At 38.6% G+C, this 16,485-nt stretch overlaps 1 protein-coding gene across 1 annotated transcript in view; it reads left to right on the top strand.

Moving 5' to 3' along the window:
- Positions 1-14,801, top strand: part of LOC134536808 (uncharacterized) — a 36,146-nt gene extending 21,345 nt beyond the window's left edge. Inside the window, exons 3-4 of the mRNA XM_063376753.1 lie at positions 9,226-9,405; positions 12,951-14,801. Of these exons, the coding sequence (XP_063232823.1) occupies positions 9,226-9,405; positions 12,951-13,333 (563 nt within the window). The 3' untranslated portion in view covers positions 13,334-14,801. The remainder of the gene's footprint in view (positions 1-9,225; positions 9,406-12,950) is intronic.
- The last annotated feature ends 1,684 nt before the right edge of the window (positions 14,802-16,485 follow it).

The raw sequence follows: 16,485 nt of genomic DNA, 5'->3' as shown, positions 1-16,485 counted from the left end.
CACAAGGAGAAGGTTTGGAACATCTTATCCTCGATCGAGAATCGAACCCACCAGCCAGACACGTTAGCCACTAGACCAAGAGGACGGACTGCCAACTATACACGATATTATTATTGTTTCCATTGATAGTTTTACCTCAAGAATAAACTTCAAGTAGTATCGATTTTACATCCACTCGAACCCAGAACCCCTCGAACTTAAATCGGTGTGCATCCGACTGCGCTACGGAGTGTCGGCACTCTTATGCAATCTGACCTAGTTCTGGACTCGCGTCTTTGTTCCCCCCCCCCCTTTTTTCTCTCTCTTCTCCCCCCCCCCCCCAAAAAAAACTTTTAGAACCAAACAATATATCTGATTGCTTTTTGACTTCTGGTTTGAACCACGTCTTTATATCAATGGTTCGCCTAACGTTCGGCGTGCCTTGTTGCAGCCATATTTTAGGACAGATGACAATTTCGAAATTGTCAACCGCCTTTGAAAATGGCTGCAACAAGACACGCTCCGTAGAAGTATCCCGAGTACGAGACTGATACCCTGAAAATGGCGATTGCAAGTCGACCAGAACGTCGGTAAACTATTCGCTTTGGACGCGAGTAGAACCCAACGAGTCGAAAGCAACCTCAGACAATAGCCGCGAAAGCAGTGATATCCAAATTAGCTCCACAGAAGTTTATTTCCACTAACAGAGCTGAGATTACTACTTATTTCACACGTGACGCAATCCTGCTGGATGAGGCGTAGCTACGTGTGGCGAGTGGTGCAACGCCTGGAGATTAATTCTCCGTCTGTTCACCTCGGCAGAAACCTGTCTCAGCAGCCGCGACAATCTCTACACGCTGGTCGTGCCCCGCGCTGGAGACTGCTCGCCGCTTGCTCCCCACCTGCCCCCTCCCCCTGACTAATAGCACGACACGGGCGCCTCTTAGCCTCGTTCCGCCCCAATTTGCCCCGCAACCGCCGTCACGAGTCCCGCGAGTCGCTAGTCACGATTCCCTCGTTTCGAAACATTCGCCCCAGCTCGTTCCTCCCCCTCAGGCCCCCGGCGACGTTTTAATTGCTGCGTTTTACTTATCTTTAGAGTTTCACCCATCGCTGCTCATTAGTGACTTATCCCCCTCCCTGAGGCGCAAAAAACACGAACCCTGTCTCACGACCGCGCCGAGACCCTGGTGTCTCACGGAAACCCTGGGTGCCTCATGGAGCCTTTGTGTGCCTCGCGGAGTCTCTGGGTGCCTCACAGTGCCCCGAGTGTCTCACGGTGCCACTGGGGGCCTCGCGGGGCCTCTGACTGCCTCATGAAGCTTCTATGTGCCTCACAGAGTACTTGGGTGTCTCGTGGAGCCCCTGCGTGCCTGACGAAGCCTTAGTGTACCTCGCGGAGTCCCTGGGGGCCTCGTGGAGCCCCTGCGTGCCTCACGAAGCCCTAGTGTGCCTCGCGGAGTCTCTGAGTGCCTCATGGAGTCCCTGGGCGCCTCACGGAGTCCCTGAGTGCAGACCCGCCGTCTGCGACGCCGGAGGTGTCGGAGGATGGAGCGCGGGCTCGCCCATAGAAAAAGGAGGGAGCCTCTTACAAAGAAAACTGAAACCATGTTTTACGCAACATTTTAAGCTATATGTTGGGTGGGCCATGACTACAAACAAAATATCTAGAGCTGGAGATTAAAATCCAAATGTTAGCTTAATAATGATAATTTAATTTCTTAACGTCTTATTGCTTAGCAAAATACAATAACTTGACAAAACCTTAACACTGGCTTGTAATAAAAAAGCAAGTTCTATATGAATGAGCAAGGGAGGCAGGTTTACTGGTATGCCACACCACAAAATATATGGTTACCAAAGTTTTACTGGTTTGTTTGGCTGACAATATCTGATACGTTACTTCTCACAATCAATGTAGCTATGTTAGTATTGTACTATGAAAGCAACTCTCTAGCGGGCGGGCAAAAAATCTCTTGGTAATTAGAGTTTCTGCACTATACGCTCGCTGGAGCGAAGCCGGACAAACTCCGCTGTTGCCTGGCAACGACCGGTTTCTCCTCCCAGTATGCCGGTCATGTTGAACCTGGCGATGAAGCCAAGTGGAGAAAAGGTTTCAACTGGACGGCCTATTGAAAATAAACTAATATTGATGTGTAAACATCTTAGCTTTCAGTACACGACATTTGGTAGAAGTAATTTCGTTAATGGAATCGCAAGTCAATTGGAAGGGGAATGGGTAAACACGCTTCTGCCATCTGTGAAAGTCTCAGAAATCTCTAAAAGATGGCGGACCCGCTTGATTCAACCGTATATATTGCTTTCGTGAAATTCGTGGAATTTACACTACGCATAAGTATTAAAAATAAAGCTTTTTAATAGTACAACTATCATTTATTACTTTATGTAATAATTTAAAGTCACATAAAGAAATAATGATAACTATAGCATTACAATCTTGACAACCCTAGTTCACATTGAAATTTAGAGATAGCGCAACGTTCATCATACTGTAGAGACAAAAAAAATTGTTTGTCTACATACATTCGATGCCAAGTCGAATAAACATATTTCGTGATAAAATTTTTACTGTTAAATCTTAAATGTTGAGTCGGCTCAGTAAGGTTAAGGTTTGTTTCTAGGAAGTATTAACAGAATAATTTCAGTCGTTTAAGTGAAAATAAATATACATACACTGGTCTTATATTGTGTGTTTTAAAACTGGGTTGGCATTCGTACATAGGATGCAGTTACAAAACTAACATTAAATAATTCAGAGATTGATCTTGAAATATTTACAAATTCATTTTCTCAAAAACTTTACCTTAGTATGTAGTTTAATATGGATTTGATAAAACTCGAATTTAATTATTTAATAAACATAAATATACCCTCAAAACAATGAAAAATGTTTAAAAAATCAGGCTCGGAAGAGGCCAATACCCCTAACCCCCCTCCTAGTATTGGAGCCGCTGTTGATAGTACGGTCCCCGCCAGAATAAAAAGTTCACCTATGAATTTTGAGCCCCGCCTTACTGGTAGGCAACCCGAGGATAGTACTGTCGTGCACGTAGCATTATCTTCTTTGCAGGGGAACCATTTAACGTTTATGAAAGGCTGGGAAATTTCTCGTATTTCACCAAATAAGAATAAGATAAAAATACGGTATTTGTCTTAAGATTACAGCCACTGATAAGACATATTTGATGGAAAATTTTAATATTTTGGAAAAATTTTAATTGATTGAATTAAAATAATTTTTTTAATGTCTACTTTAAAAAAATTCTTATTTTTTTTCTAAATCATTGATTTGTTTAGTGACACAGTGATATAAAACATCTACAGATATTGTACTATTTCTAATTTTTCTTACTCCACAATATGTTTTCTTTTTCATGATCAAAGCCGCAGTTGATTGTCAAAATTAGAGTTGAATATTTTAATTACTCTCAGTAATTGCATCAAATTTTATCCAGTTACGATGTTAACCTTACTAACCACTTTGATGGAATTTTATTTTTGCTTTTTACCTATACATTAAAAATATCCATATGTAATTAAATAAAGTCTTGTGTTTTTTACTAAGATTTTAGACGAAATTCGTAATTGTTTTTAAGATTCGTTATACATTTCGCGTAAATATTTAACGACATACTGTAAAAAAAATCAGAACTTTGCACGATGTTCCCAGCTATGATATTATAATGCATTCATGGAACACTTATGAAAACGTATTTCATGTTATTTTGGTACATATTGAACTCAAAAATGTAGTGTTTTCAATTTAAATATGTTGGAATGGAGATACTGTGGAATGTAACACTTTTTGACGCAGTTATTAATTCCAAACACATCAACAATGGCAGAGGGTATTTGGGGAACTACCTCCCTCTCGAAGTTATAAAAAATTATTCATATTTCGTTGAATGGTTATCATGTAGAAGGCGGAATGCTATGTTTTTGAGTCACATTACCTGGAACATCAACCATCACATGAAGTGACATATGTGCAAATAGCTCCTTCTTTTGGCGTGAGTTTTTTGAATACACAAATTATAATTTTATCTAATTCCCTTTTTTTCTAACCCCATCCGCACTGAAAAAATTCCTGTATCCGCAACTTAACAAGTAGTATCAAAGTGGAAGTCCTCAGTCAAAAATAAAATCTACGGTCTACATATAAACTTGGGGTATGTTTGACGAAGATAGTCACCAAGCAGACCATTGTATTAAATATTTGTGGAGATTGTGTACGATATGGAAAATAATCAATCAAAGCTATGTATTTAATAATATTATATAAATGGGATGAACAAATAAAATGTAATAATATATATTTGCTTAAGAAACATTAGCACAATCCAGTAACATGCAATTTAAAAATAGTAAGAAAAGAGCGCGTGTAACTCAGTACACGTGATAGAAATGAAATTTCTTTGGTAATTCAAACCTCGACTCGTAAGTAAATCGAAAGGAGTAAAACAGCAGAGCGAGAGAAAGAAATAGGGAAAGAATACAATTTTTTAAATAAAAATGAATTAACAAAATTAATACTACTTATGATAATAGCTGCTCAGGATAATAATAACTATTGATCAATCAATAATAATAATTAATCAACAATAAATTTTGCTCACTGTTAAAATAATCACACCATACAATTTTATATTAAGATTTTCAGGACCTTACTAAAGCATTTAAAAATACACGTTTTAAAAAGTAAATCAACTTTGATAAATGTTATTCTCAACCACATTTATATCTAATATTACTTTTTTACTCAGCAAAACCATTTACACAATTAAATAAAAAGATAACACAGCGCGGAGAATTTTGGCTTTCATTTATTTTTCAAGTATTTAAGAAACCTTACTTTTAAGTATTTATTAAAAAATTTACTAAACTGGAAATAAATAAATAGGAATAAACAAAATTATTACTCACATCAAAATAAGAGCTCAGGATATCAATAATTGTTCATCATCCAATATCCATTAAATAGCAATAAATATTACACTGTTTAAATACCCACACCATAACGAAGATTTGTTTAGTAAATATCAAAGCTAGGATTGATTACAATAAATTAGTTTTTCACTTTATTTTATTTTAAGTAGAGGTTAGATGTGATCGAGCTTTCTAATAGACTGATTTTGTAGTTCTTCAAATATCGTCTTATCATTGAGTTATAGTGCAAAAAATTCTGCCAATAGGCTACATAGACACACTGCAATGCATTTATAGGCATTGATAATGTTCTGCTGTCAACGAATGAACATTGTCAACAAGTCCGCCAATCCGCGACGTGATACTAAACGGCTTGGACCTTCCTCGCGGTAATTCTTTACATTATAACCATATCGCAACAAAGTAAAATAAAAACAATATTCCACGCACGGGATTTATTTACACTTTTTTAAATTAGCATATTCTCAGTTGGACTTAAAATATTTACACACACGTGGGCTCATAATTATAATATGGTAGGTGATTTAGTTAGTCAAATAATTAATTCGTGGCATAATTACCCTGTCAAACTAAAGCTTTTGGTATGATACCCAGGTTTAATGAAAGTGACTATTTTTGGGTTTATGTTCATACACGTGGGTCCAACTTCTTCCTGTGAAAATTTCGTTGCATGGTGCGCGCGCATCGTTTTACCACAACGCGCCTAAAGACATATAACTTTTAAAAAAAATCCCAGGTGCTACGTGAACTCTTGCGACCGCAAATACTGCGTAACCTTGTGCCTGTGACCTCAGATCGACCGATGCCTTCTGCCAAAAGATTGCGAAGTGCGTGGCGGGTTATTTCGGGCGACTGGGTGGCGCAACGGTATGTATGTCAGAGTCGTGAGCGGGAGGATATCAACCGCGCGTTGCGGGCAACGTTATTTCTTTTTAACGAGTGGCGTGTGGCAACACTGCGGCGTCTCGCGTGACTCGCGCACTCAGGGCGGGAGGGGGGAGGGGAGAGCGTGCTGACCTCGTGCGGCGTGCTCGGCTAGGAGAGGTGTTTATCACTCTCTCGGCGCAGCCGTGGGAGGATCGCGTTTCACTGAGCCCCGATCCGTCCCCGGTCGCTCGCTCGTGCAACTTCGCAGTCGGGATTTAAATATGTGTGTGTGTCTTTCAGTACTCGCCAGAGATGTTTTAACATCTGACCTCGGTAAAGAGCAAACTCGTGTGTTCTCATGTTGCAAATACACTTGAGATACAAATCTCAGACTTGAGCCTGATAGATATACGCAAAATGTGTTATCAACAACATTTCTTGACACTAATCACACCTTTTTTTCCGCACCCGCCGTTATAATACTCTGCTCCGGAAGATCATTCCGTCTACATAACGAAATTTTAAGCTATGTAATGAAACTGCTCCTATAAAAGCGAAAAAGACTTGAAGAAATACTAAACCCCGGACAAATAATTTCATTAAAATACTGCCTATCTTGTTGATATTCATTAAACAATTATAACAATAAAGTTTCCATTTGGCTTTTTGAACTTTCATTTGCGCCATTCGCCACAATTTCATTAATCATCTTCGACAACGTACTCACGCGATATTGTTTAAATAAATGCGCATTTGAACGTCGTTAAAATCATATGGCATCTTTGGTTCCTATTTCTTTCCGTTTATTTGAGGTCTAATGATATTTTTAAAAATTAGATTTTTAAAATTATCTTTAGATTTTTTTTTATGTTCAAGAAGTGGCGTACTCACGAGGCTAGGCATGTATAGGGTCTAATAAGCAGTGCGAGGGTGTTCTGTTCTGTAGCAAAGCATGGGCATATAGTATATAAGACTATGTACAAGTATGTAAGTGCCTAAGTACGCAAGTGTTCTATAATGCAAACATGCCATCGAACGTCCCACTCCTGATCGTTGCACTTTTAGTTGCCCCAATCTGGGCGTCAAACTTCCGTCACGCTTGGACGACGACGTCGCCTCGATTCGCCGTTTACCGGCTGTGAGAAAATAACCGTCTGGGACTGCACGAACGCGAATAGTTCGGCCGCTCGACTCGGGGCGTGTGAACAGGATGCTTGTCCCGAGGCGCGAGATCGCCTTCAAAGACCATAAACAAGGCAACGGTATTTATTTGTAATCATATTCCGTGAATGTTTATTTTGGACAACTCATGATAACTAATGGTCAATTAGGTTAGGTTAGCTACATTATAAATACTTTAAAACATTGTGGACGGTTGATTTGGTTAGGATAGCTACATTAAAGATACTGTGAAATCATGTAAACGGTTTCCTAGCCCTGGATAGCTACATATTAAAAAGTTATCTGCTAAGCAACAATAAAATGATTTTTCAGTATTTTTAATGTAGCTATACTTACCTAATATAACCAACCATCCACAATGTTTTAAAGTATTTATAATGTAGCTAACCTATCCTAATCGACCGCAAATTTTAATGCCACACCGGTTTATACAATGAGATAGCACGGAGGGGGGGGGGGGGGGGAAAGCGAGCATGAACTTCGGGGAACTTCGGGTGTGGCTCTCTCGTCTGTGAAATGAAGGCTTCCCCTCTTCGCCGCGTTGCGCGAGCGTTCAGTTCCCGGACCGCGATCTCGTTGCCCGCCATCGACGGCGGCGGCGACGCGAAAGGAGAGCTTCGTGCGCATCGTGCGGGGTAACGGAATGGCCCGGCGTGCGCTCCTTCTGACGCTGTTGTGAGCGATGTCCGGAGCACGCACGCGTTTCCAAAATATTGCAAAGATCGTTGCTTCAGCTGTATTATTTACTCCCTGGTGTTTGCCCCCAAGAACGTTTGGTTTGGTGAGGGCCGAATGAGGCCATCCCCTTGACCCCCTACCCCTTATAGTACTGAATTATTTTATTTAATATTAAATAAAACTCCTCACTAACAAGCTTAAAATAACTAAAGAAACGCTAAATGTATGTAAAATTAGAGACAAGTTTTCTCTTTAAACACATATTAGGACATTATAGATCATAAATGGGGGCAATGTAAGGAACTAACTTTCATAAAAGGTCAATGTTATCTAAAATTATTAGGTTTCGAAAAAAAAAACAACCACGAGTTCTCATTATGTACCCTTAAAAAAAGCATTTCCAAGCATAATGTTTTTAGTATTTTCTGGGTTAGGATTCCCTTAGTATTCCACAAACACCCCCCCCCCCCCACACACACACACACACATACACACAGAAACAAGCCTAACCAAAATATATTCTTACATATATTTTTCTCCTTAGCCTTTTACGCAAATCCTAGCCATGCCTATGTGCCCAGTATCTTCGGACAACACTTTAAATTATGCAGATTTGATATTGTTTATGCTTTTTCCGGATTATAGAACACAGTTAATTACTTGTGATCTTAAATATTTTCCTTGGTCGTGTATTACAGCAATTCGGACGTGTGTAATTTTTCCCTCTACAAATGATATTACCCAACTAAGAAAGTTGTTAAAATTAATTTTTTTTAATAAAGTTATTCTCAGCAAAAATTGTACTTAAGTTTATAAACACATGAATTTATGACAAACTACTTTGGTTTCGACCATTGTTTCATAAGCTTCGATTATTGTATATCCAGGAATTTTATTTTAACTCCCTTATTAACCCGTAAAATTGTTTTGTTTTTCATTTACTGTGATAATTATGGTACATTTTAGGTAATTCAACATCTTTCTTGGGGAGAAGGGGGAGGGGTGTCCATTGCGCGACACAATAATAAAGAACAAAATAAATATTAAATACAATTTTTATCAATATTTTTTGAGAAATAGTTACAAATTATATTTAAATAAAAAGAGTCTTGCTACTTTTTTTTAAATTATGTTTCCCCCCACTTAGGAAAGTGGTAGCTCCCACACTCCCCTAGTCCTCTGTGAATTAGCCAATGCGGTTTGGCGTACCTGTAGCCTTGTTTCCACAGTGCGTGGCTTGGCAGGTCTGTGCACTCACCGCACTGACACTCGTCATACGTCGATCCACCAGCCTGTGACGTCGGAGCATCAACCGACCTATCACAGGGGAAGGTCGATCCACCTCGAGCAATAACCAGGTCTTCACGCTCTTACTGCGCGAGGTGCGACTCAACTTCAGACCGGGCTCTCCGGGTCACGTGCCGTTGGAACAAGGCTTGTGTAACGGTATAACAACTATCGACTTGTATCGATGCCGCGATGCCTCGAGGAAAGGTAACAGTGTGTGCGGGTGTTGGTGTCGCTGACGCGGTGTGTCTCCGTGTGTCGCAGGGCCGAAGGAGTTCTTCTACCGCGGCCACAACTACTTCTTCAGCGGCCACCACCCGCAGTACCGCAACTCCCGCCTCGACTGGCTGGACGCGAGGAACGTGTGTCGCGAGTACTGCATGGACCTCATGACCATGGAGACGCAGGAGGAGAACAACATCGCCTTCAACCTGCTGCAGCAAGGTAGCCCGCGGCGCTGGACTCGCACATTCCAGGGGACCCCCGGGGTTCCAGTGGATCCGGTCTCCCTATTGCGTGAAGCCGGATGATGGTCTGGGCCGTGTTTGTGGTACACCCAAAACATTCACTGAACAATAGTGTCTTCCATTGTGGAAACGGTTTTTAATGACTGTATGTTATCGAAGTGACTGTGTTTAACGACGTTAATCCTATTCATACTTATTAAATTGTTCCTCTAACGTAATATTTTTTATTTTTTTTATCGTCGTTATTATTAGTTAAGGGCAATTTTGTATACTCACCATTATACCACTCTTTAATTTGCAGTTCTGTCACTAATATTTGCTATAAATTTTTACTTAGTGATATATAATATGTGTTAGAAGTCTAGCAATTGTTTATAATTGTTACCGCTTGCGGCGAAATTTCTCAGCAATTATATACCACGAAGTAAAAATATTTTGAAGATGTTAATATAAGAGAGTTACAATTTCAAGTTTACCAAACAACCCTTAGCTAATAGAAACGCTGAGAAGATGAAGAAAAAAAAAACATGGCGTATGAGACCCCATCTTAACCATAATCCCGCAATGTTTTGGGTGTGTTGAAACGTGGCGATGGTGGGTAAGAAAGACTTCATGTGCTGTAAATTTCCTAACTCCATGATTTTGATGTGTAAAATCTCTCGATATACGGCATTTGGTCGGAGTACGAAGTCGGAACGGAAGTCGCGTGGAACGGAAATGTGTAACCATGGTGCTGCCATCTGTGGCGGATGGCGCGAACCAAAATACACAAATACAAAGAGAAACTTCGTAGTATTAACTGATTAATAAAATTCCTGGTCAAAAATTTGGTGCTATCAAAGCCGCTTTGTTATATAGTTAAAACCTTTGCTCTACGAATCGAATGATTTGATAGTCGAAGTAGCTTTTCCAGCAGTGATTCGCTTCAAGAAAGTAGTTTAAATTATAATTCGCGATTATTATAAAGACTTCTAATTTAAATTTTGTGTCCGAGTTTTGTATAATAAACGTATTTTCAACATGAGAACACATGAACTTGCTCGTAACCGAGGTTAGAGTAGGACTCAATTTTTTTAAATTCTTTTTTTACCCCAAAACCACTTTGGGAATATGGAGGCTTTGTCTAGGCCAAGTCCAATTCCTTCCCTCAGCATCCTTGGTCTTTACTGTGCCCTTGCCATCTCTTGAGAACTCCCAATTAAATAAACAAAGTACGCCTCTCGCCTTCCGGTAACGTCCTGAAACCGTGCGCCCTGAATTTGACGCAGCTTGCGACATTCAGCCATTACATTAAATGGGAGTGATAGCAACTGAAAGACATTTGGCTTCAACGACTTTTAGATCATCACGAGTTTTTATTAATTATTTTTAAATTTAGTCGGCTTTAAATATTTTTTTCTGATACTGATAAAAGAGAGACGGTTAATAATAATACTACAAAATGATACATTTTCCTATAAATAAATCTAATTTTTAACGTCAGGGATTTCACAGTGAAATCTTTTTAAGTCAGCCAAACACGTTGACTTGATGTAAGCTTTTGGACATACGCCATTGCTAAACAATGTTTAGCAATGGCGTATGTCCAAAAGCTTACATCAAGTCATACACTCCCATTGCACAAATCTTTCAAAGATAAAGCCAAACACGTTATACTTCCAACCTACCATCAAACTATGTAATATGCCTTAAAAAATACTTTTTTTAAATAATAGTACTATAAAAATTGTTTTCACTAAAATTTTGTTGAATCCGCAACTACTTAATATATGATATTCTCTTCTTTGTTACTAGAAAACAGATGCAAATATGTTTATATTTTTTATTGTAATCTTTGATTTCTTTACTATTGATAGCTACCAACAGTCATACATTCCTGTTGTTTTGCTTCGAGTCCTTTGTGTGTAAAACTTCATACCTATTACAACAATTAGTGGCAACTTCAATAAAAAAAATGGTTTGCTGTTGGAGAAACCTTTTGATGTACTGAGAGTTTTAAGATATCTAAACATGTTATTACTAATAGTGTATACAAGCTGATCATCTATTTCAAAATTTATTTTCTAATATAAGTCACAAAATAATCACACATCAATTCGCTTTTAAATAAAACAGCAGTTTTTTCTTCTTCAAGATCAAGGCAAAATTCTTGCAAGATGCATACCTTACATTAGATTTCTAACGAAAACTTTTCATAATTTCATTTGCATAACAATACCTCGCAAAATATCACATATTACAACAAACCTATACTTCATGCTTGTGTAACGTTGTGCAGTTTTCAGCAAAAAGATATTCTCAAAAAGTGTTTTACACATATTGCGTGGTTGCTGATTTAAATGATGATACGTAATGATAATAAGGAATATAATTCCAGTAAAGCGAAAATTACTTTTTTTTTATTTAAACTCTTACAGTAAAGACAATTGGTAATATGTTTTCATACAAGTTTTAGACATGTCTATTTTTGTTCAGTGCCAAGTATCAACAAATATTTACGTAAAAGTGCTCTTATATCCATTGTTGTTAAATATTTTTAAGGCGGTAAACAACTTTTAAAAGGGAGAAAACTTTCGATCAAGTAGTACTGAGCCAACTGTGCTAATGAACTCATTCTGCATGCAATAGTGTGCGTGGCAGTTGTCGAGTGAGATACAGATTGCGTTTCGTAAACTCTAATTCATTTTTGCAAGTAAATTTTTAAGAGTCATTAGGAGATGTTATTTTTAAAATACGAGCAAGTGCAAAGTAAAATAGGTTGTTTGATTTAGTTGTCTGTACAAGAATAGCTGATCGAGACTCGCCAGTGGAACGACTTACGCAATGAACGCAAGAACGCATGAAACTCAGAACGCCAAACGTTTCTGTATGTAGTTACGTTCCGTTTATATACTTCGCAAGACGCAGAAACAACTTTCAAGCATCAGTCAACTTTCAACTTCTTGTGTTACAACTTGCTTTTCCAACCCTCGATATTTTAAGTAAAGTGTTTCGAAAACATTTACATACGTAGATTTCATGTGCATAGAAGGCCACGATATTGTTTTTATTATATACATAATTTTTTCACATTTTAAACTTCGTACAATAAAATAATATGATACTTTTTAATACAATTAGTGAAGATTAAAAACATTTTGTTTATAAAAATTAAATATTCAAAAGAAGATCTGGGGAGATTTTTCTACTGTCTTACAATTTAAATTTGTAGGTTTGGCGACGACATCTTGAGACTTTCGTGCTTTAAAATCAAAGGTTCTTGCGTTGGTTGCATGTTGCGTAATTACGTTTCTTGCGATTTTTTACAAACCCTGCATTGTGTGTCTGCGTCTCCAATGACATCGACTGCCATGAAGCCAAAAATAAAACGTAAACTACTAACGCGTAGTATAGAAGTTGCCAAAAGCTTAACAGTTTCACTTGATGAGCACGTGACGACTGAATGGCCCCAAAGCCGTAGAGGGTGTCCGCTCGGACGCGAGAGGAGGAAGTGAGTGATGGCCGGCGGACTTGTTGCTCCAGGTGACGTGCCGTACATCTGGACGAGCGGCCGCCTGTGCGACTTCAAGGGCTGCGAGGGCCGCCGCGACCTGGAGCCCAAGAACCTGTACGGCTGGTTCTGGTCGACGACGCGCCAGAAGATGTCGCCCACCAACCAGGTGCCCGCCGGCTTCAACTTCAACCCGTGGAGCCAGACGGGCCACAAGAAGCAGCGCCAGCCCGACAACGCCGAGTTCGACATCAACGGCACCAACGAGTCGTGCTTGGCCGTGCTGAACAACGTGTACGGGGACGGCATCGCCTGGCACGACGTGGCCTGCTACCACGAGAAGCCGTTCATCTGCGAGGACAGCGACGAGCTGCTCAACTACGTCAGTTCCACGAACCGCAATCTCCGCCTCTAGGCTCCGCCCACCGCCTCCCCCTCCCCACCACCCCTTTCCCCACTACCATCAGCCCACTATTTATTGGCGGTCGCTCCGCGTCAACCCGGTCTATGCAGCACGTATCATCACAGAAACATTTCACAAATGTAACCTACATAATTCGAAACATTGAAACGTTCCTGCAACATATCAGAAACATTTTTTAGAGCCATGGAGCTGATTATTATAATTCAGCTCATACGACTACCAAGAACTAGCCATTCAACACTGAGAAGTGACTACGAGATTCAAAACTTCCTGTGAAAAAAATGGTGTTAGTTTTGATCGGCGTAATTTACATAAAAGTAAAGTACAGTTTTCCCCTCAAAAATGAAGTATTTGGGTTTCATATTATTTTCTATTTTCATATTATTTTAGTGTTTTACTGGTTAATATAAAGATTTGCTAACTATAAAATTAGAACGTTGTCTTTTAAAGCACTGAGAATGCCACTACGACTTCCAAGGCTTTCATAACTCGTTGTAGGACGGGCTTAACATAGAATAACCTCTAATCTGAAAGACTTAAGTGGTTGCCAGGAGCTTTATTGGACGCCTCCGCATGCTATACTTGGTGCTTTACCATCTTATCCCCACCAATTTTTACCAAGTACATGTCCTGAGAAAATAATTTCAATTTTTTTTTCAGCAGTAATCCTTTTTTTTCCAAATCCCCAACACAATTGTCTTTTTTTTTTTCCTGAATTTTGCTACGAGAAATGATGGTGTAAACAAATGTAGTGAAAAATTGTTTCTTTTTATAAGCTAGTATGACTATGACTGAATAAAGGCTGAGTGATAAATATTTACTGTAGACTTAACATTGTAAGGATCGTTTTTAATCAATAAATCTTTACTTGTAAGTTACAATTATATTCATGTGTATAAATGACACAGTGATGAAGATTTGATCTCGTTATCCAACCCATCAAGATTTGAAACTTCCTACATGTTTTCAAATGAAACTCTGTTTTATTATTAGTGGGAAAAAATCTTTTCAACCATACCAACAATTTGTAATCATATTTTGTGTCAAATGCCAGTATTTTATTATGTGATGTAAACAATAAAGTGTGATTTCCATACTTAAATATGAGAATTGTATTTATTGAATGGTTATACAGTCTGGAAACTTGTCTTGAACAACACAAAAAAAAATCCCGTTCAGCACAGCCTACCGTCGCAGGTATATTTCGAAATACTTATTTATTTTGGAATGTTCTAAAGACTTCCAAAGCATTTTAGAAACTTATGAAACATCATAAAAAACATTCTACATGTCAAACATTTTTGTACAACACAAGCAGCTTAAATGTTTAACATGTTTGCTATGTATCCAGCAACTTCTTACAATTTCTAGATTATTCTCAATAAGATTGTCATAGCCATGAGTTTGAAACTGTCCCGGCGCATGTATACGTAAGAAGCATTTTGTCCCCTAAGCTAAGCATAAATGAAATATATTCGCTCTTTGTGCTAAGGGTTGCAGTTATCAAGAAACATTTTATATAAAATATTTTGGTAATATAAAAAAGATTTACAAAAATGTATAGAAGAACGAGCTTACAAATTTAAATGAAATAATTTATCTTAATAATCATTTATTTACACACCTTACAATAATGATTTGTTGTATTAAAAATGTATTTAAAACAAAAGTTGAAATGATTATAAGAAAAAATACCCAATGTTAAAACAAATTTCATATCCTGCCTTTTAAAGGAGTAATTTTATTTTGTTTTAACCACTATATTTCACACCTTGAAGAAATAAATGGTTGCATAGAAATTTTATTGTAGAAAACATCAGATAGTATTCAGAAGGCTTAAAATAAATTAGAATGGATGTGATAGCACTCCGACTAGGTGAGTTATAAAAATTGTTTGTCCTTCAGCCATTGATATTTTTCCCACGCGTTTTATTAATGCTTAGTTGTATCAAAAATATTTTCCGCTAAATTTTTAGATAATATTGTTACGACTTAATAATGTGGGGATAACTGAGTTCGTAAAGGGATATCCCAATTAAGATTTATTACAGTTTTATTGATTATTCATATTTACATTAATAATAAATAATGGTACTTAAATATGTCCGATCACAAATCACTAGCACTTGAAAATGTTTATTCTTCAGTCACTCAATGTCTGTCGAGTTCCGCAGTTCGCACTCCTCACTGGAGCTGGGTTCAACAGTGGTTCGCCCCTTACCCCGCGCCTGTCCGCATCGCCGAACTTGTCGCGGGTCTTCTTGTGGAACTCACTTGGAACTCAACGCGGAACTCTCGCGGAGGCCGGCGTCGCTGCTTGAGTACTGTGGCGCCCTTCTCGAACCGACGAGAGCGGCCGTGACGAGTCGCGTCATCCCGAACCGACCCGAGGCGGCGTACGTCCACGCCACTCCGCGCGGCGGCCCGCGGAACTCCCCAAGACCGCACAGCGATAGATATCAGCGGGTCATTACCACAACGCCGAAATACCATAACGCCGAATGTCAAAATTGACCACAACACCGACAGATAGAAAACTGCTGTGTACCACAACGTCGAAATAACAACTTAATGAATTTGTGTGTGTTTCTTAAATGTACCTTAACGCTGAAATACCACAATCAAACCTAACCTTACCTAACCTAACCTTACCTAACCTAACCTTACCTAGCGTAATATAACCTAACCTAACTTAACCTAGCCTATCCTAACCTAGCCTAACCTAAAAATAAAAAAATAAAAAAATGCATAAACAGTTTCTGCTAGCTTGTAAACTTATCATTGTTGAGCAAAGATAGAGTTCTTGTACAAGCCAGAAATTTATGCATTTTTTTATTTTTTTATTAATTTATTTTTATTTTTAAATATTTTTTCTTGTAATTTTATGATATCAAAGAAAACAAGTGGTGGTTTTCTCTGTGTGCTTCCGATTAATCTGGTCAATATTATGATGGTTTTCTCCGTGTGCTTCCGATTATTATTGTTAATATTATGGTGGTTTTCTCAGTGTGCTCCTGATTATTCTTGACAATATTTTGATGGTTTTTCCCGTGTTCTTGCAATCATTCCTGTGGTTTCTTCAAGTGTTTCTGACTATTCTGAGAAACCGCTCTCTGCATGGATTTTTTTTGGTCTAATGAGAC

This window comes from Bacillus rossius, chromosome 1 (genome assembly GCF_032445375.1).
Source record: "Bacillus rossius redtenbacheri isolate Brsri chromosome 1, Brsri_v3, whole genome shotgun sequence".
Taxonomy (NCBI): domain Eukaryota; kingdom Metazoa; phylum Arthropoda; class Insecta; order Phasmatodea; family Bacillidae; genus Bacillus; species Bacillus rossius.
The sequence above is the reverse complement of the archived record's forward strand: the minus strand, read 5'-3'. Positions and strand labels throughout refer to the sequence as shown.